Source organism: Ambystoma mexicanum, chromosome 8 (genome assembly GCF_040938575.1).
Source record: "Ambystoma mexicanum isolate Mex_15411 chromosome 8, UKY_AmexF1_1, whole genome shotgun sequence".
In the NCBI taxonomy this organism is placed as follows: Eukaryota; Metazoa; Chordata; class Amphibia; order Caudata; family Ambystomatidae; genus Ambystoma; species Ambystoma mexicanum.
Genome location: NC_090929.1, coordinates 294,193,433 through 294,215,928, shown reverse-complemented (window position 1 = coordinate 294,215,928; position 22,496 = coordinate 294,193,433). Strand labels below are relative to the sequence as shown.

The 22,496-nt window shown below is 43.9% G+C and overlaps 1 protein-coding gene across 1 annotated transcript in view; it reads right to left on the bottom strand.

Moving 5' to 3' along the window:
* Positions 1-1,904: 1,904 nt before the first annotated feature.
* The window catches only part of LOC138471850 (ER degradation-enhancing alpha-mannosidase-like protein 3), a 996,165-nt gene continuing 975,573 nt past the window's right edge, over positions 1,905-22,496 (bottom strand). Inside the window, exons 19-20 of the mRNA XM_069609693.1 lie at positions 20,638-20,829; positions 1,905-6,627 (exon numbers count right to left, since the gene is read on the bottom strand). Of these exons, the coding sequence (XP_069465794.1) occupies positions 5,732-6,627; positions 20,638-20,829 (1,088 nt within the window). The 3' untranslated portion in view covers positions 1,905-5,731. The remainder of the gene's footprint in view (positions 6,628-20,637; positions 20,830-22,496) is intronic.

Below are 22,496 nucleotides of genomic sequence, written 5' to 3'. Positions count from 1 at the left end.
TTGCTGGGCCTCACCAATTGCTACTACTGAATTTTCTTCCTATTAAAATCAGTTATTGTACTTCCTTGTTATGTAGCCTTGCACCCTCTCCACCAGACATCCTTCAAGCCCCACAGTTTGAAGACCACTGAATTAAAGGAACTTCAGACACTGATGAGTTTGTGATGGGATGCACATAATATGTTCTTGCCCCTTCGGAACAGTGTTGCCGCCTGCCTCATTTTATTCAACACCCGCTGTACATTCATCTAGGTCATGCACCTCAGTTGATCAACTGCAAAGCAACCTTAATTCAGGGCCCTTGCTTTTGTTGATGATCTCCATATCAATACTGAGCTGATGGTACAATGAGAAGGTCTGGTGTCCTTGTTCTACTTGATGACATTCTCTGAGCAAGGGCAAATCAATGCATCTATGTGGAGCTCAATTTCCTCCTTTGCCAAAATAGTGACCACCTAGACACCATCTGGACTTAGAACTACATAAACATGCATTTGCAAAGCCAACCATTTTGGCTGTTGCAACATGAGTGGGGAGGCAGCTAGGAAGGGTGGTGGAGAGATCTAACGTTTTGCTCCCCACCTGCCCAACCAGAGAGGGAAGATGGCATCTTTCCTCTGTCCTCCTTTCTTGTCAGGCTGGTTCACATGTTGTCCGAGCGATATAGCAGAAGTCCTTGCCTTCAATTGCTGTTTTCATTAGATACAAGAACTTCATCACATCATGCAGGCAGTGTTGCTAAGAGATGACATGCGCATGGAGAGTGGGGACCATGGCCAACGCATTGCAGATTAATTCCCATCAGCAAATGCCACTCTCCCCTGCTACTCTCCATAACGTTCATTTAGGCTTATACTAGGTGGCGAGCCACAACTTAAAACAAGCATTGGCAATGCCAACAGTTGGGGCTTTTGTCTATGCATGGGAAAGGCGCTTGCCAGGCACTGCCATAGAGGTACTAGCTGGCCATTGATTGTAGCAGGTGCAAATTGGGCATCTAATAGCAGTGCATGGCAAATGCATAATACTTACACACACGCCAAAACTGTTGGCGTTGCTAAAGCTCGTTTTTAACAGGCCTCCAGTGAAGTGAAATGGTTGAGACAATTTTATTACACCAGTAGCATGTTTACAACTCCAATTAAGTCGTTAACTCTCAGAAGACTGCCTTGACTGCAGTTTGAGAGCAAAGTGTGATGGTAAGGCCTGATTAAAGCGAGCTCAAAGAGTTCCCATGAGGAGGTGTTTTGGGTGGGGAATGGCCGGAACTGGGTAGGAATGGCCATATGGAATAGCATGGCCATGGGTAGTCAATGGGTGGGCAAATAACCAAACAACATCTTCAAGCTTTGTGTCCCTCCTCATATGCCATTTCTCCCTAGTTGTACTCTAATGCAATAGTTTCAGCTTATAGGTAGCTCTGCCACCTAACAGCCCAAACTAAAAATGGAGGAGTACCTGCATGAGTGTTGCATTGCGTGTATTGAGACCCACTTATGTCCGTCTACACTGTTAGAAACAGTTTAGTCTCTGGCAGTACATCCCACCCAGAGGACAGGCTAAGAAAAGAGCAAGGATAATCCTTGTGTATTCAGTAACCAGCCAGACTAGTTGCTGTACAAGTTCAGAGGAATGTGGTTAGCCCGTGTTAACACCCAACGGCTTGCCAGTTACACTGGTAAGGCAACATCAGAATTGCTTTCTCTGCTGTGCTCCAGAATGGCAGCCCAACTGCTGCCTTCTTTTACTGTCCGTGTTACTCCAATTTACATTCACATGCTCTCAGTGCAACAGTTGCCACTACTCTAATGCTTATTTATTCATAATGAATGGCCTGTGTGTTCCAGAGGATCTCCAGAAATACCAGAAAGAATCAAACCAATTAAAAAACAAGACCATCTAAATTTCACATTGCATCACTTTAATTCATCATCAGCAGACTGGCACTGCCAGGACCCATTATTTGCACTGTTTTGAATATACATTACAACGTAATCCAAAAAAGTGCTGATGTTTTGGGCTCGTACAAGTGTGCCTTAAAACTAAGGTAGAGCTCTCTCTTTTTGCAGACATGTGACACACCAGCATGGTAGAGAAATGTACATTTTAACTTAATGAATGCCAGGGGTTATCTTTGATTGTAGGAACAATGGAATACCATGCAACAACAAGAAATAAAACATCTTTACCCCACCCTTGCCAGAAGGGATAGGGACTATGTTCCAGTGACTTTTACAGTCAAAAATGTAGTTTAAAAAAGGGCAAGAATGCACTATGCCCCAGCCCCGAAACGGGAAGAGGTATTCTAAGTATTGTCAGTCAGGCAGGCTGTGGAGCAATAATCAGGGCAAAAGCAGGGATGCAGGCTGGTTGGGTTTGAAAGGGGGCAAGGCAAAGGGAGCCCTGAAGATCACTCTACCAACAAAAAGATTCAGTAATCCAACTAGCATCATCCAGCAATACTACACAGAGAAGGGTCGAGCTACATCTATCAAAAAGGTCCGCCTAATTTCTATTGCAGGTATTGAGAAAAAGGTCCCATTCTTGGCCGACAAATGATTAAGATTTGAGAAAAATGAGGAAAAAACCCACTAATAAGGCACACAGTGATTTATGAGCCATAAACTGCATTGTGGGGTTTTTGTTGGCATGTACCTAGAAGAACTAGGAGAACTCCCTGATATGTTATGTTAATAAAGCTTGTAAAGCACTACTAAGACCCAAGGGTATACTGGCGCCAAGAGGACAAATCTTCAAGAAGAAAGACAAACAAACCAGCAGAGAAAAGAAAACAAGAACCCCAAAAAACCCAATGAAAATATAATCAGTGCTTAAACTAAAATGTTTTCCTAAAATAAATGATCAACAGTAGTCCGAAGAAAAAGGGGAAGAGAGGAGTTCCACAAAGCAGGGTGAGCAACCAAAAAGGCTCTGCCAACCATTGTGGTTGTGTGAAAACGAGGAACCTGAAGCAAAGACAAATAAGCAGAGCAAAGGTTCCGGAAGGGACAATATCGCTTGATTTTCTGGCTAAGTTAGTTAACACCATATCCATAATAGGCCCGATGGACCATGAAAAGAATTTTAAATGTTATATGGCTGTCAATCAGGAGCCAATGCAGCTTACGCAGCATAGCAGAAGTCTGGGCAAATTTAGGAAGCCCCATAACCAAACGGCTGCTGAATTCTGAACCACCTGCAAACAATGAAGATAGATTATTTGCCTGTGCAAACAGAGTGGCATTACAGTAGTCAAGAATTCCCATTACTTAGATGAGAAAACTAAATCACTTAAGTAGGCAGGCACAAAGGGGATGATATTTCTAAGAGTTTTAAGTTTGAAATGGGTGGCACTACATTTGGCCTTAATCTGAGGCTCAACCGAGAGTGATGAAGCAATTTGAACACCCATGTTTTTTACAGTGTGGACTGGGACGGGTAGTAAACCCAGGGAAGAAGGCCAAACGTCAGCTGACCAAGGAAAGCAATCCCTTGAAGCAAGGACCATGACCTCCTGTTTTATCAGCATTGAGCTTAAGCCAGCTTATTTGCATCCTCCCTCCAATGTTAGATAGACAATTCCGGAGACGAGTAGCAGCCAGCTCTTGATCATGATTGACAAGCAAAATAAGTTGCATGTCGTCTTCATGAGAGTAGAACCTGCAGCCATGCAGATTGATTAACTTGGCCAAGGGAAGCAAATAGATGGTAAACAATAGAGGGGAGATAGCCAACCCCTGCAGGACATTACAAGTTGGAGAAAAAGGAACAGAAGAAAAAGGAGGAAGAGAAAGAGACTGCGTTCTGTCAGACAAGAAAAACTGAAACCAGAGAAGAACTAGGCCACTCATTCAGAACTACCCTAGTCATTGCCACAAAATGACATGGTCAATTGTGTCAACCGCCGCAGAGCGGTCCAATAAAATTAGGACCCCAGCTCTGCCTTGATGTAATATAAGGGATAGGTCATCAATGACAGAGACCGGGACTGATTCAATGCCCATTAAAGGGCGGAACCCGATTGAAAAGGGTCCAAAATTGAATGTGACTCAAGAAAGTCCCTCAGCGGAGGTGTCAATATAGCTTCCAGACTCTTCATTAAAAAAATCAACAACGTAATCGGTCGAAAATTAGCTGGAATGGTCCAGAGAAGCCTTCTTCAACAGAGGAGAGACCACAGCGTGCTTAAGAAAAGCAGGAATATAGCCAGTCTGCCGTGATTAGTTCACTGCGCTAGTGAGAACAGAGAGCAACTTGGGTTCAATGGTTTTCAGGATCCAAAGGGGAATAGGGTCTAAAGGAGAGGTAGATCTGAACAGATTGACAATCCAGATAACATGATCCTCCTCCACAAGAGGTAAAGTGGAAAAAGATCTCAGGATGAGGTGATAGGGACATCAAAGGAAAGGAAGGAGCAGCCTGTGCTACCTTCAGGTCTGTTATGTTCAAGCCGATCTTGGTGATCTTTTGAAAATAAAAATAAAAAATTATTTGTTAACGCTGAGGCAGCCTAGGACAATTCCCTAACGACTGCAAAGCATTCCTTAGGTTGAACAGCACAAATGTGATCGGAAAAATTCACAATTTTTGCTTCCTTAACAGCCTTATGACAGGCAAGCCGCTGCACTTGGTCAGAGTCAGAATATGCAGAATGCCACTGACGTTCGGCACACATAAAGAAGTTAAAGAGAATGCAAGTGCTCAGTAAACCAAGGGAAAGAAAGCCTCTGTGGCTTCTTATGATGTGATTGGCTCATCAGAAGCCAGATTAAAAGCAGATTACAGAGCAGATAAAACATGTGAATTAACACTAACAGCGTCAAAATGACTTATGGCGCAGATGGCTAGAGTAGCTAAATCACATGAATCCAGGGCCGCAAAGGAGAACCGATCGGCCTAGTAGTGGTCCTAGGACCAGGAAAAAGAAAGAAGGGTAAATGGAATAATATAATGATCAGACCAAACCACTGGAAGGATCTCCGCAAACATCAAGTCTAAAGTATGCCCAAAGGAGTGAGTTCCCCCCCTCCACCCCCCCCACCCCCCTAGCTTGTTGGTATGCACATTACTTGAATCATCGGAAACTGTCACAATGTATGGTACTAATTATACTAGCAGTTGCAAACATTATGTACAATAAGAATGGTCCACAGGTGCTATTATTTCTTTGGTTAACTGGCTGGTCACTTATTCCAGTTTCATGCATACCCCTACAAAAAGGAGTATTGCACTGCTGCAACGCATTTGTGCCATTTTAGAAAGGACATAACCATTAAGCATACCACAGATACATCTATATTTATGTAGGACACTAAACATCATTGCATTGCCACCTAATACACATTGGCACTGATAAATTAGTTACTGAAACCATGATAATTCAATCTCCATCTGTCGACAGATTTAGGCTACTGTAGAAAAACACTTCACCTGCCTCTAGAAATATTCATGGTATACCTGAGATCTAACAGCAGCAAAAGCAGGGTTCTGCTGCCACAATTATTGTCCATTCATAAAGCATTTCCAATAGTTCCTGAGATGATGTACAATATTCCAAACTCTATGTGAGGAGCTAAACGTCCCCCCACTGATGCTTCTGAAGGATTCGGAATGCTTTAGAAGGTGGCCACCAGTGAGCAATGGCTTATGCAACCCATGTAGGGTTTCTCCTGCAAGCCACCCAGGTCCAGGATCAGATGTTGGAAAGCATCGCGCAATTGCTTATGTGTGTTCACCCTCCAGCCAGGGCTTCTCCTGGTTCTCCTTTTTCTGCTGAGATCTCTATGTGTCCCGCTGAGTCAGTCAGCTCCTGTGGCTCCACTCTTTCATCTAAAACATCTGCAGGGAAATCCTTCAACTGGACAATATGCCAGCTCTCCAGCAAGCTCTCCTCCCTCGTCCCACACATCTCAGCAAACATGTGCCTTGCCTCACTAATTTGGGCAAACTCCTTGCTTGCCATCAACACCTGGGAGTTCTCCTGGCTTCCATCTATAATATGGGTGATCTCCTTACTTGCCTTCCACAGCTGGCTGGTCTGTGAGATAGTGTGGCTTTTCTGGCTTATCTGAGAGCGCTCATGGCTAGACTCTAAAATCTGAGCAATGTCCTTGCTCACTTCCCACATCTGAGATAGCTCATGGTTTGTGTGTGTGGTTTGTGAGATCGCTTGACTTGTTTCTTTGTGGAGTATCTCAAGACATGCTTTTTCCATCGGGGAGGATTCCTGGCTTGCCTTGATACTATTGGCAATCTCCTCTCTTGCCTTCAACATCAGGGAGCACTCCTTGCTTGATCTGCCTGTTTGGAAGTTGCCTGTGCTTGTCTGGCTCACCTGTGAGATCTCCCGACCTTTATCTAGAACCTGGGCAATCTCTTGGCTTGGCATCCAGATCTGGGTGCATACCTGCTTTGGCTTGGTAATCTCAGAGATCTGCTGGATTGTACTAGTTATTTGAACCCCAAACTGTCCCTCCTCTTCCACCTGGGATAGCGATTGGCTCTCTTTATCCATCTGGAGGGTCTCGAGGCATTGCTTTTCCACCCTTGTAGGCCACCTCTCATGATTCGGTATTACCAGAGGAACGTCCGGTTCCTGCAGTCCCGGTTCCAAACTATCCATCTGCCCTGCAAGATAATTAAAAAGTTCAATTAGAAAATATGCTTCTTTTTTTGTTTTTATATTGTACCATTTAATAGACCATGTTGTTGCAGTAAGGTAGAACACGAAAGTACAAACAAAACTAATAACAATATTTGTATAGTGAAACTGGCTCATACTGCCACACTTGTGTTCATAAAGTAATTGGTATGTTAAATATGTTTGCAATTGCTTTCTCGTGGGTTCCGATGCATATAACTCCTTACAGTTGTTTCAGAGTGAGAATTCATCCATGACATAGTTAGTATGGCTACGGCTAATTTCTTCACATTGCTTCCATAGATGGGGACAAATGTCTGAGTTGAATTGCATCTTGGCATCTGACAGAGCTCAGTAAAAGAGATGGATTGTGGTATCTGGATGCTGAATTCCCGCAGAGGCAGAACTAAAAACATCACCCAGCCGAATGGGTCAGTACCCCACAGATTTTTACAAGGTGGAGGGACGTGGGGGAGCCTGAATGCTCTTTATGCGTGTTGTAAATGGTGGGTTGAAACTCATTAAACTACTACTACTACTACTACTATTTAGGCCCTTAGTTGGGAAGGACACAATTGTGCTGCAACAAGGGAAACATGCATCCTTTGTCAGAAAAAACAATCTAAAAGTTGGTCAGACATTTGTCTCCCACCTACAGAAGCACTGTGAAGAAACTAGCCATACTAACTATGTCATGGATGAATTCTCACTCTGAAGCAACTGTAAGGGGTTATATGCAGCGGAACCCATGAGAAAGCAATTGCAAAAATATTTAACATACCAATTACTTTATGAACACAAGTGAGGCAGTATGAGCCAGTTTCACCAGTCTGAAAAGAGCCTCTTATCTATTACTTGGGGCCAAAAACAAAGCATTACCCAGCACATCTGTTTTCAGTCAAACTTTCCTCCTTTAGCTAGTAAAATAAGCGACATAAATGTGGTCAGCCTAGTAGCTGCCCCCCTGCCAAGAGCTGCTGGTTTGGTGCATATTACGTCCCCGACTTATGGCAAAGTGATCCGATGAACCCCCGAATGCCAGGGAAGCCAGGCAGCCATTACTTCTTCTGTGCTATTGCTTACCTTCAGCCATTCACCCATCTTTTATGTTCCTCTCATTCATGACCCCTTACAACTTAATAGTAAACATAAATTGGACCAACGGAAGAGGGAATAGCCACTCAACACATTTATCTATTTATACCATACCAATAAATGCTCAATTATCAGTTACAAAACTTTTATTTTCATATCAAAATTCGTGTAAAAACCTTTGTTAAAACATTTAAACAAACAGATGTCTGCATATTCCACTCAAACTGATTCACTCCTACCATTCATTCCACTTTTTTACTTCTTTTTCTACCAGATCAATAGCATATATCCTTTATGGCCTCCTATTAGTCAGCCTCAGATTTTTTTTAATAACACAGTGAAAAAAAGTCCTCCACCCAATAGTCTGATGGTTCCGTCCATGTGCTCCTAATGACAGACATATGTCTACATGTGTTTCGGTTGTCTTTTCAGGACGTCAACACTCATCACCCTTTTATTTTTGCAACCTTCTTCAGGACAGAATATGGGGAGTTTCCTTGTTCCCATTAGCACCAAGTAGGGTGAGTAACACCACCTAAAACACAATACAAAATATCAAAAAACTAAAATAACTCCATTGTTAATGTCTAAAACCATTTTGGCTATAACTTCTTATTTATTACTACAATCAATGTGTAAAAGATTCTAAACAGTAATCATTACATCAACGTGTGAGAGTGATCATATTTAACACCCATTCCACATTGTTCCATGGATTAATCCTGTTCCCATCCCTGCGTAGTGGCCAAATCCATCTGCCCACACCCCGGATGCAAACAAACATGCATAATGCTTATTTTACATTGTACTTACGCCAAATAATAATATCTAGATGTTTTGATTTTTGGCAGAACATTCAGGCTTTTTCTTCAAGAGAAGTTCTTCAATTCACAGTCCCAGGGAATCAGGTAGTTCAGATTACCTCCTATAGAATGGGAACCTCTTTTAGTGGGATGTTGCATAATTGGGGGTCTATTTATTTGGGGAGCTGTCAAATACTTACATCTGCATATGTTATTTTCAACCTGCATGTGTTATTTTCAGCCTGCAGCCATTCTATTCATAAATAGTTGTTGTCTCTGACAAAATCTGAAAACAGATTAGGAAAAAACTAAGCCTCCATAACCACTTGCTTCTTGATTATTCTCATCTTCCTTTCCGTGTCATTCCTTTCACATAATACAATTGTGGGTCTAACCCTTTTTATCCTAGAGGTCTATGTCCCCATCTCTCTATTTGTTCTATATACTGATCTCTCTCTCTCTCCCTAGTTTACGGCTACCTCAGTATTCAACTCACACCCAGATATAAAAATGATGCATCTTGTCTACTTAACATTTTGTATTCAGTGTTTATCCCTGTTCCCAGGCAACCCCATATGCATAGATCAATCCATTCCTTTCCTCGCTTTCCCTTTTCCTCCTATTCAATTCCCCTCAGCTATATTCAGGACATAAATCCGCCCGCTCCAACTTACCTTTTTCAAAGCCGCGTCTGCGTATCCTCTCGTATTCAGCTTCCGGCGCTTTTCCTATCACTGCGCCGCTTTCTGACTTATACTCTAGCGTTCATGGAAAACGAAAGAGGACTATCTTGTTCCTTCCGATTCATGAACATAACAAAAGGACTATCAGCCCGATGCTGATCTCCCTCTAGCGACAGGCTTATAGCCTGCATTGTTCAAAGGATCGGCAAACATGGTATGCCCAACAGTCTCCTGCTATGTCCTTAACCCAAGGTTACAGGACATAGCGGGTGAGGGTTTTTTTGGTAATTAATATAACCCATGCCTTCATTTCATAAATTATGTTAAAAATCTGCCTATGTGCGTTACTGGTATTGATGAGTCGCCAAGACGTACTATATCAATAATATTTTTCCGTAGCGCCGGTAAAATGGGTATACAAAATCGTTGCCCATGGTTATACAACATGGACATGATGTGACCCAGGGGTTCACACTCATGTCCATGGTCAAACTGGGACTTCAACTTGATAAACATATGCATTACCTTAGACGTTGCAAATCTGTTCATGGCCGACTATGAAGAGAAATATATTCTGGGCGAACATAGTGCGTTAAAAAACAAGGTGATCTGTGCCAGGGTCTGCGAGCCTGGTACAGATACATCGACGACGTGTTTATGTTTTGGAGGGGAACAAGTGAAACACTAACCCAATTCCATCAGTGGCTAAATATGTGTGACAGCAACCTGAAATTCACAATGGAATGGCACAAAACTCAGTTAAGTTTTTTAGATTTGCTGATCAAGAAATCTCATGACCATTTGGTCGCCACTCTTTTTCGTAAAGCAACAGATAAAAACACACTATTACACTTTTTTAGTTTTCATCCGGTGGGACTACGTCAGAATTTACCCTACGGTCAGTTTCTACGGATCCGTAGAAACTGTACTGAGAAGGCGGAATATAAAAAACATGCAGAGGATCTGAAAGTGAGACTACTGGATAGAGGTTATCCACACAAACTAGTCAAGGACAATTTAAAAAGGGCACTGAACACAAACAGAGAAGAATGTCTCGTACCTAAAGAAAAAAGAAACAAGAAAGACTAGTGTGTGTGACCACTTTTAATCCAGCAAGCAATGAAATTAAAAAGATCGTAAATCGGAACTGGGATTTAATCAAACAACCAGGAAGCCTTTCAAGAAAATAACTTTTGCTTTTAAAAAGAACCAGAATCTCAGGCAACGTTTGGTACACACCTACAGAGACTATAACTCTGAACAAACTGTACTCAATCAATGGGGCTTAGCCCCTGTAATAGGACATCACAAATGTGGGGACTGTGCCTCGTGCCCACTGACAGAAACAAGACATGAGTTCAATTATGGTGCCATAAAATGGAAATTGAATATACATACGAATTGTCGCACCAAAAATGCTGTTTACATTATTAGATGTCCCTGTAATCTTCTATTTGTGGGCAAGATGACAAGAGAGTTCAGACAGCGTATAGGGGAACATCGCAGCTGTATCCGGAACAGGATAGCTGAAAAACCGCTGGTGGACCATTTTGTCCTTAAACAATACAAGGATACCGACTTGAGATGATTTGTTTTACAAACAGTAAAAGTACCAAAAAGAGGTGGAGATATATCCACTATGCTCCACAAATTGGAGCAGCGATGGATATACCGCCTTGACACGGTAAGTAATGCCCTGAACATTTCAGTAGAATGGGGAGCCTTAATTACACACTAAGGTAATACGACAATGCATTACTTACCGTAAAAGCATTTCTGATGGTTGTATCTGCTTAGATTCACATGCTGTGCATAGTCCGACATCCAGTGGTCACTGCGGAGTATTGCATTTTGTTTTTAGTAGTCGAAAAGGGGACGTCGACAAGGCGTGTCTGCAACACTATCCCTATAGTGAGGTGCAATGTACCCACAATCCCTCACGCGTCGAGGTCCCTCTGTTTGTATTTTTTCTGCCCTGAGGGAGCCTATTAGACGTGAGTGAGTACAGAAAAGAGAGATATAGAAGAAAGTCTATGTTCTTTCCATCCGAGCGGGGAGGAAGGGTGGGCGCATGTGAATCTAAGCAGATACAACCCTCAGAAATGCTTTTACGGTAAGTAATGCATTGTCTTCTGATGTTTGTTAATCTGCTTAGAATCACATGCTGTGCATAGACTAGCGAGCAGTACCCGGAGTTGGAGGTGGGTTGTGAGAAGGAACAGTAGAAAAAAGATGTCTTAATACTGCTTGTCCTACCTGGGAATCAGCTCTAGAGTGGGCATCTAGACAGTAGTGTTTTGTAAAGGTGTGAACAGAACTCATGGTTGCCGCTTTGCAAATGGACTCAAGAGGGACATTTGCAATTAAAGCTATGGAAGCCCCAGTGCCTCGAGTGGAGTGTGCTCTTGGCTTGAAGGGTAGTTCTCTCTTAGCAAGAGTGTAACATAGAGTGATGCATTGTACAATCCATCTAGAAATAGTGGATTTTGAAACTGCATCTCCTTCTCTTCCTGCTGCCACCGAGACAAAGAACTGATTAGTCTTTCTCAATGGTCTAGTTCTTTCCATATAAAACATCATGGCTCTGCGAACATCCAGTGTATGCAAGCTCTACTCACCTAAGTTTGAAGGATTTTGAAAGAACGCTGGTAGTTCTATTGATTGGTTGACATGGAATTTAGAGATACATTTTGGCGCAAACCTAGGATGTGTGCGTAGATCCACCTTATCCTTGTGAACTGTTACAAAGGGGTCTAGTACAGAGAGCGCTTGTAGTTCACTTACTCTCCTAATGGAGGTTATAGCTATTAGAAAAGCAGTCTTAAGAGTGAGGTCTTAAAGTGTTGCTTTGTGCATGGGTTCAAAGGGAGACCCCATGAGCCTGGTTAGTACCACATTTAGGTCCCATCCGGGAGCGGGATTAGCTATGGGAGGGTGGATCCTCTTCACTCCTTCCATGAAGGCTTTAATAACTGGGACTTTCCACCATGACACTAAGTTGGGAAGTGGTGTATGCGGAAAGTGCAGCTAAATGGACTTTAAAAGAGTTAAACACCAAGCCTGAGTCTAGTAGGTGAGTCAGGTACAGAACAATTTGTGTGGGAGAGCAGTCAACCGGGTTGATGCTCCTTCCCCTACACCAGATGACAAATCTTTTCCATTTGCTAGAATAACAGTGACAAGTGTTAGGCTTTCTAGCCTCCCTGAGAATGTCCATGCATCTCTGCGGGAGTTGTAAATGTCCAAATTCTGTGATATCAGGAGCCAAGCTGCTAAGTTCATGGTCTGAGGGTATGGATGCAGTGTCCTGCCCTTGTCCTGTGACAACATGTTGTACGGCAGGGAAGTTTCACTGGAGGAGATAGGGACATCTCCATCAAGTGAGCGAACCAAGGCTGTCTGGCCCACATAGGGACCACCAATATCATGGTAACTTGTTCCTGGTGCATCTTGTGCACCATCTTGTTGAGAAGGAGAGTCAGGGGGGAAAAGCGTAAATAAATTTCCCTGACCATGGAATCGATAGACCGTTGCCCCTGGATTGGTTATGGGGGTACCTGGAGGCGTACTCTTGGCATTGGGAGTTCTCCAGAGTTGCAAACAAATCTATTTCTGGGAATCCCCATTGTGTGAAGACGTCGAAGATGATGTCTTCGTGTAACCGCCATTCGTACTCCGAGGGCAGAGGGAAGTCTCTGCTGAGTTCGTCTGCTAGCAGATTGAGTTCCCTTGGTACATGTTGTGACAGTAGGAACATGTTGTGTTTGAGAGCCCACTTCCAGATGTTCTGGGACAGCTTGGACAGCCCTGGAGAGTGAGTGCCCCCTTGCTTGTTGAGGTCGTACATGGCTGTGGTGCTGTCCGTGAGGACCATCACTGTCTTTCCCTGCAGGTGTACCTAGAAGGCTTTCAGTGCCTTGAACACAGCTAGTAGCTCCAGTAAGTTTATGTGCTTGGATGCTATGCTCAGAGTCCAAACTGAGCAGTCTGATGGGATAGGTGAGCCCCCCATCCTATGAGGGATGCGTCTGTGGTTAGAGTGGCTTCCACTGCGGGGGTGGCGAATGGTTTCCCTATAACCAGGTTTTCCTTCGACCACCACCGTAGCGAGAGAACCAAGGCCTGCGAGACCACCACTAGATCGTCCCATTGTCGCTGGCCTGACACCACTGGCTGTTGAGCCACTCTTGCATTGGGCGCATGCGCAAGCGCGCATGAGGTACCAAATAAATACATGACGCCATCATTCCTAGTAAGCGCATTGCTTTGCGTACCGTCACCTCTCGACCGGCCACATATTGAGGGATTTGAAACAGCATGTTTTGGACCCTCTCGTTTGAGGGGAAGACGAGGCCGTCCTTTGTTCGAATTAGAGCCTCTAGGAATTGTTTGATCTGGCTGGGGTCTAAACTGGACTTCTTGTTGATGAAGCCCAGTTGAAACAAAAGGTCTACAGTCTTTTGGGTATTTGAGAAGCATGTTTCGTAAGAATCCCCTGTTATGAGCCAATCGTCGAGGTAAGGGTATACTGGGATGGACAACCTGCGCAGGTGGGCCGCTGCCACTGCCAGTACCTTCGTGAATACTCTTGGCGCTGATACTATGCCGAAGGGTAGCACTCTGAACTGGTAGTGTTTGCCCTCTATCATGAACCTGAGGTATTTCCTGTGCGCTGGCAACATTAAAATATGAAAGTATGCATCTTTCATGTCCAGTGTTGTCATGTAATCTCCCTTTGAAAGCAGGGGGATTACCTCCTGTAGAGTCACCATACGAAACTTTTGAGGTTTGACAAATATATTCGCTGGGCGCAGATCTAGTACAGGGCGCATGGTTAAGTCCTTTTTGGGTACAAGGAAGTACACTGAATAAATACCTTCCGTTACCTGAGATAGAGGCGCAACCTCTATAGCTCCTTTTTCTAGAAGTTGGTCCACTTCTTGAAGAAGGATGGAGAGGTGCTTTGGTGACATGCGTCGTCCCCTTGGGGGTCTGTACATAGGGGAACTATTGAATTCTATACAGTAACCGCAGGCTATGGTTGATAGTACCCAGCGGTCTGATGTTATACCCTCCCATGCTGGAAGAAAGGATGTTAACCGGCCCCCGACCGGCGATGCATGGGAGGGGACCCAAATCTTTGAGTCATTTGGTGTTGGTGGCTTGGGAACCTCTAGGGGTGGGACCCCAACCTCTTCCCTTGCCACGACGTTGTCCTCTTTGGTTGTATTGTCCACTGGTGCCTTGGATAAAGGACCAGTTACCTGCAGAGTATTGCTGCTGCTGTTGTTGCTGCTGGCGTTGGCCTCGAAAAAGCATTTGTTGCCATACCACGTTTGTTGGGAGGCCTTGAAATTTGGTCTAGGGTTTTGATGGTGTCAAATTCCTTCATTGCGGTCTCTAGTGCCTCATCCACCGCCTTACCAAAGAGGTTGGCATCTTCTATAGGTTTGTTAATTAGAGATGCTTGTGTTTCAGGTTTAAATCCTGAATTACGTAGCCATACATGGCGTTTGAGGAGGATTCCTTGGACTAGGGAACGGCCAGCCGTTTCTGCAGCATCCAGAGTATTTTTAATGATGCTTTGGTTGACTAAGGTCCCTTCAGTCACCGTGGCTAGAAGCCGAGTACATAGGGGTTCTGGTACCTCCTCAATGTCCTTACGTAGTTTGCTCCATTGTGCATCTGCGTAACTTGCCAACAAAGAGTTGTTGTTGGCAATTCTTGCGGAAAAAGCAGCCGAGGCTGTAATCCTCTTTCCTAGGGCATACAGTTTTTTACCCTCTTTATCTGGTGGTGCCTCGCTAGTTGACAGCGGGACCCCTGCTCTTTTCCTTGTATTTGTCACCACTAAGGAGTCTGGTACAGAGTGGCCCCTGATGTATAACGGGTCCGATGGGGAAGGACTAAATACATTTCCTATCCTCGGGTTGACCCCTCTAATCAACGTAGGTGTAGATAGAGCAGCAATAATTCATCTCTTTACTGAGGCAAGAAGGGGAATGGTTTGGCTGACAGGGGGTTTCTCCTTAATGATCGTTTCTACAAAGTCGATGCCAGGAGAAGTTTCCCCGGTCTCGATTTCAAAATGCGCTGCTCCCTTGCGTAGTAGTGCATTAAAGGTAGGTTGATCGTCTATAGGTGACGTATTCCTAATAGGTGAGTCCTTGGGGGGAGGGCAGGTTTAGGGAGTCAGGGTCTGAAAACGCTGATGGGGACTGCCGTAGCTGTCAAGCGCCCTCTTCTGGGTCTTCTCCGAAGCCCCCATCACCCATATCCGGGTTATCTTCAAAACCTTCCTCCTCTAGGTTTTGTTCCCCTTCATTGCCTAAGAATTCATCATCCTCCTGAAAGTGGGGGTCCTCTCCAGTGAGGTCATATAAATCTACATCCCCTTGGGGGGGATCAAACAGCCTAGGGTACTTGGTACTGGGATCCTCCTGAGGTCCCTCTCTTGATCTCTTGGGTGTTGGAAGGTTCTGAGTCTCCATAAACCTCTCCATTTTGTCCATACAGAACTGGAGTCTCTCTAGGGTTTCTTGTGGTACCCCAGAGCGTTCAGGGGGGGAAAAGGGAGGGCCTTCCGTTAGAAAACGCTTCGACCTATCCCATAACATCGAAGAAAGGTTCCCCTCGCCTTCTGAAAAGCCTTCTGGTAGGCTAGGAGTCCCTCTCGACGGAGGGGGCAGTTCCTGCCTTCCTTCTGAACTTTTCAGCGTTTCCCGGGCCTTGTGAGCAGTGATCGATGTTTCTTTCGCCGTCCGTCTCTAGCTATCGGTGGAAATAATCCGCACCAGGCTCTCGACAACTAAACTGTCTTTCGAGGGTACCTCCGGCGTCAACGTTACAGGCGTCACTTGCTCTACGCCGACGGGCGGTCTCTGACGGTGCGCGTCATCTGGCGGTTTAGTGATAGCGCCCTTATCTGGGGGTAGCCCAGTCGCTAGTCACGTTTGCGGTTGCGAGGGGGGCTTAAGACTCTTATGGTCTGAGGAGGCCGCCGGTAGGACCTGCGTCTCCGTTGGCGCTAATGCTCTCTCCGTCTTCGACGAGGAAGAGCCGTGGGTCGTGTGTTTATGGGAGTGTTTTTTGTGTGCGTCTTTGTCGCCGGGGTGTTCATCCCCATAAGTAAGGCATGAGCCAAGCTTGTCGGGCCGGGGACAGACGACGAGGAGCGTTAATGCTCATGAGAGAGGTCTACGACTTCCGAAACGGACATCGGGTTGTCACATTCCTCATCACTTTCGGCAGCGGCAGGTGATAATTCAGACCTAGACATGGTGTAGGCTGCCCACCTTTTGACCCTGCGGTCTTTTAAAGTCTTCGGCTTAAGAAGCTGACAGGCCGCACAGCTGTCTTCTTTGTGGTCGAGGGGCAGGCAACGGTTACACCGTTTATGCTCGTCTTTCCAGGTAAACTTGCCTTTGCATAGCTGAGGAACCGATTGCATGTGACAACAGCCCCGAAGGAAAGGGAGGGGAAAGGGAAAGGCATTCTCAAAGAGAAACAATAAATGTCCCACGACCCCACTCTCCCTACTGTATTTGGCCATTGAGGCCAGGCCACGTGTTCGGCGAACGGCGAACAACCTCCTCCGTTGAAGGCACCACCGTTGGAAATCTTGATCGGCGGTGAACATCTTCGCAGCTACGACGCCGAAGGAGGGATGTAAGAAATAATATAAGTTAATAACGACCAAAGGTCGAATAAATGTTTTTGCAATGTCTCTCGAGGAGCTCCGCCTAAAGGCGACCAATATCTGGGCGGAAAAAAACAATCTGAGGGACCTCGACACGTGAGGGATTGTGGGTACATTGCGCATCACTATAGGGATAGTGTTACAGACACGCCTTGTCGACGTCCCCTTTTCGACTACGAAAAACAAAATGCAATACTCCACAGTGACCACTGGATGTCGGACTATGCACAGCATGTGATTCTAAGCAGAACAAACATCAGAAATACGTTTATCAAGTTGAAGTCCCAGTTTGACCATGGACATGAGTGTGAACCCCTGGGTCACATCATGTCCATGTTGTATAACCATGGGCAACGAGTTTGTATACCCATTTTACCGGCGCTACGGAACAATATTATTGATGTAGTACGTCGGGGCAACTCATCAATACCAGTAACACACATAGGCAGATTTTTAACATCATTTATGAAATGAAGGCATGGGTTATATTAATTATCAAAAAAAACCTTGCCCGAAATAGATATATGTCCTGTAACCTTGGGTTAAGGACATAGCGGGAGACTGTGGGGCATACCATGTTTGCCAATCCTTTGAACAATGCAGGCTATAAGCCCGTCGCTAGAGGGAGATCAGCATCGGGCTGATAGTCCTTTTTTATGTTCATGAATCGGAAGGAATGAGATAGTCCTCTTTCGTTTTCCATGAACGCTAGAGTATAAGTAAGAAAGCGGCGCAGTGATAGGAAAAGCGCCGGAAGCTGAATACGAGAGGATACGCAGACGCGGCTTTGAAAAAGAAGAAAAAGGTAAGTTGGAGCGGGCGGATTTACGTCCTGAATACAGCGAGGGGAATTGAATAGGAGGAAAAGGGAAAGCGAGGAATGGAATGGATTGACCTATGACCTATGCATATGGGGTATTCCTGGGAACAGGGATAAGCACTGAATACAAAATGTTAAGTAGACAAGATGCATCATTTTTATATCTGGGTGTGAGTTGAATACTGAGGTAAACTAGGGAGAGAGAGATCAGTATATAGAGCAAATAGAGAGATGGGGACAGAGACCTCTAGGATAAATAGGGTTAGACCCACAATTGTATTATGTGAAAGGAATGACACAGGAAATGAAGATGAGAATAATCAAGAAGCAAGTGGTTATGGAGGCTTAGTTTTTTCCTAATCTGTTTTCAGATTTTGTCAGAGACAACAACTATTGATGAATCGAATGGCTGCAGGCTGAAAATAACACATGCAGGTTGAAAATAACATATGCAGATGTAAGTATTTGACAGCTCCCCAAATAAATAGACCCCCAATTATGCAACATCCCACTAAAAGAGTTTCCCATTCTATAGGAAGTAATCTGAACTACCTGATCGCCTGGGATTGTGAATTGAAGAGCTTCACTTGAAGAAAAAGCCTGAATGTTCTGCCAAAAATAAAAAAAAACAGATATGATTATTTGGAGTAAGTACAATGTAAAATAAGCATTATGCGGGGTATGGGCAGACGGATGTGGCCACTACACAGGGATGGGAACAGGATTAATCCATGGAACAATGTCGAATGGATGTTAAATATGATCACTCTCACACGTTGATGTAATGATTACTGTTTAGAATCTTTTACACATTGATTGTGGTAATAAATAAGATGTTATAGCCAAAAGGTTTTAGACATTAACAATGGAGTTATTTTAGTTTTTTTGATATTTTGTATTGTGTTTTAGGTGGTGTTACGCACCCTACTTGGTGCTAATGGGAACAAGGAAACTACCCATATTTTGTCCTGAAGAAGGTTGCGAAAAATAAAGGGGTGACGAGTGTTGACGTCCTGACAAGACAACCGAAACACGTGTAGACGTATGTCTATGTGATTAGGAGCAAATAGACGGAACCATCAGACTATTGGGTGGAGGACTTTTTTCACTGTGTTATTAAAAAAAATCTGAGGCTGACTAATAGGAGGCTATAAAGATATATGCCATTGATCTGGTAGAAAAAGAAGTAAAGAGTGGAATGAATGGTGGGAGTGAATCAGTTTGAGTGGAATATGTAGACATCTGTTTGTTTAAATGTTTTAACAAAGTATTTTACACGAATTTTGACATGAAAATAAAAGTTGTGTAACTGATAATTGAGCATTTATTGGTATTTATAAATAGATAAATGTGTTGAGTGGCTATTCCCTGTTCCATTGGTCCAATTTATGTTTACTATTGTATGACGCCTGAAGGACCAGTGACTTGAATCAGGCACCCCTTTCATTTATACCCTTGCAACTTAAGACTGAAGCTTTGTGATCTTGTTTCTTTTACTGACTTACCTCAGACGTGTACCAAGTAACAACATCTTTTCTGGCCTATTTCTAACCATTCTCACTGTGATCATGTCTTCCTCTCCTCCCTCTAGCGCCCCAAGTGATCACATTTCCTTCGGTCATCTGTAAAGAGCAAATGTAGCCAAGTACTGAAGCTCCCACAGGGAAAACGTGTCTGCTGTGCATTTTACAATGACTCTACATTCTAGAACAATAGCTCAGTTACACAGTTACAGAAACCGCAAGATAGCAAGGCTCAAGTTAACACGCTCACAAACTGCCCCATCCAAATCACCTATATCTACTCCTCTTGTTACAAGACTTTTCTCAAAGCTTCTATGCATCATCCATAATTGCGTACATCAATGCCAGAACCTAACTGGGCAAAAACATGTAATGTTTTCCGTGTAGGTCAGTACTCGTACCTCACTTTCTTCAATGCTACTGGTATCCTTCTACCACAAACAGGAAGAAGAAACAGTATGCACCTACAAGACAGCCAGAGAATGGAAGCCTATACCTACAGCTCTTTTCCCACAATGAAACCTCCTGACCTTGTGTATGCATTTCAAAACATGGTTCTTCACAATTGCCTTCTGACAAGCAATTCGATAATTAACCGCATCAAGTAAAAAAAGCCCGAAAATTACACAAAGGAAGATAATTCTGTACAAGAAACACGCACGCTTCCATGAAAAATCTGTTCCAGGGGCAAAGATAAAAGACATGATATTGAGGGGGTTAGTATTTCCATGTATTCATTTTTCTTTTCTGTGAAACAAAAGGGACAGTCTCCTGGGAAGACGTAGTGGTGATGCAGGCAGTAAAGGCAGCCAGGTTCAGATGGGTAACAGTATGCCCAATCTATGTATCTGTCAGACAACTCCCCTTTAGGCCACTCCAGTGCTTTACCGCTGACACTAGCAGGGGCAAACAGTTAACCAAATCCACCACCGATATCTGGCCCAGAAACGGAATCTGCAATGTAATCCACCAAACACTTATATGCATGGTCTGTATGGGATGCATGTTACATATATTTATGAAAGGCACATCGACATGCAGGCCCTTGTGAGATGGTTATCTACACATGCAAACCACTCTTTATTGGGGAAAGCAAGAGTTCAACTCACACCAGCAACTCTTTATTGGGGAAAGCAAGAGTTCAACTCACACCAGCAACTGTTTCAAATAAATAAAACCGTCCTCTAAAGGTGCTTCATCGCTGCACTGGTCCAAGACCTTGTGTTAACTGTCCATTTAGTGCAAGATAATCTAAAGGAGGCGTTCTGCAAATCATGATGTCGTCGCTCTCATTTGGAATTCCTGCACAGGCACGTGGCCCAATGTTTACAGTCTGTGAAGCAAATCTGATCTGTGCGCTTCCGTCTACCTTACCTTGTCCTAGTAAGGATGATTGCTCTCCCAACAGAACCTCGACACTCAAGTGTTGGTTTAGCGCCTGAAGGAGAACCTCGCCCTCCTTGTGAAAGAGAAAGACCACAGGGAGAGTCAGGTCGCTGGTGCTCTCTTCATCCGCCACCATCTGGAAGAGAATCATGTCCTCAATGCAGCTGCCCTCGATGTTATCTGCACAGGCAGGAAAATAAGAAATTGGTGGATTTTAACCTTAGTGCTGATCTGACATTTGCTCGAGCGAGGTGTCTAAGCTCTGCCATCAAACTAACAATATACCAACGACCTGTCACACAGCAAATACGCAGATCCCCAAATAAATAACAGGCATATTTAAAATTAAATAAGCAACAATTTCACATGTGGTTTGAAATGCCAAATACTCTCTCCTGTAGTGAGAACAATTAATTATTGCCCATTCATAATCATGGATGACACTCTCATAGCTGATAACATTTCACTTCTATTTAAATCGTAGAACTCCAATATAACATGTGATGTATAGCTCTGCTACGTTATAGAAAATATTTCTAAACTTTAAAGATAGGCTGAAGTATCTCACAATTATGTCTGCACATTATATACCCCACTGGAACCAACTACTGCACATCACCTCGCTGCACGAATTGCATAGACTGTACAGAACAAAAATATCAATCATTGCATTAAAATCAAGTTCTTGGGTAAGGTTTATGCTGTGCAGCTAGAGGGATAGCCAGGCAGGGAGAGAATTGCTGCCAATGCTACAGGTAACACTGTAAACCTTAGTAGCACGTAGAACAGATTGAACCTACAGAATGAATAAACAACCTGCACAATAAAGCATAGTATGGTCAGGAACATCACGAACCAGAAAATGAATACCCCCCATGATGGCTGAAAAACATTCAGGATTTTAAATAGATTTCAGTATTATGCTTCATCATTTTGTGTTTTTCTGCTTCGTGAGTGATATAGACATTTGTCACTGGTCATTTTCAAGTAGTTGTTCAAAAGGGTAAAAACAATTCTAGAGTTCACTGGAAAATGATGGCGGCATACAATTAAAATGAATCCATCCAAATTCTGTAATATTTATAACCATATTAAATTGACCGGACACACTGCAAAAAGTACAATATGCTCCAACATTTTGCAATCAAACCCCTCGATAACAAAATCTAATGGTATCATGTCACTGTTTTCCAAAGAAAGCAATATAGCAGACATAAGACGATCTTGGATCCTGCCCCTCAATAAATAGTTCTGCTGGATCAGAGGGCCTGCGTTAAATGTGCACCCTATTAATAAAAGGGGGGATTTCAAGGTACAGGTGCTTGCAGGCACGTACATTGCCTGCAGCTTAAAAAGGGCAGCAAGGGTCCTCCCTGACCCTTGGCAATAGACTTAAAGGACATTCCCAAATGCACCTATCCCTGTGGTGGGCAGTTGTGTTTTAAGAGAGAATTTCATTTTTGGCCAATTCTGTAGGTCTCTAAAGCCAGCATATGTTTTTGCGTTTTTACCCTCTCTCTTTCTTTGAACCCCTGACCTATTTTTGGTGGTCAAAGGGACTTCTACTGAAGTCCCTCTGCCAATGCAACCCTTTTTAACTAAGTGCATACGGCTGTGGGATTGCCCAAAAGGCTCACAGGTGCGTCTTAAGGACCCCAGTTGCACCCTAGGGTGATTCCATCACCATACGTTGGCTTTAGTGGCTAGGCTGTGGCAGCCGTAGTTTAATTTTGTTTTCATCAGGGGTGCAAGTCGATATACTGCACTGGTAGTCCAATGTACAGTTTTCATAGCCATTCAGGTATGAATGTATTATTTTAAGGCCTGCTCCTGGCAAATTTGTTTTA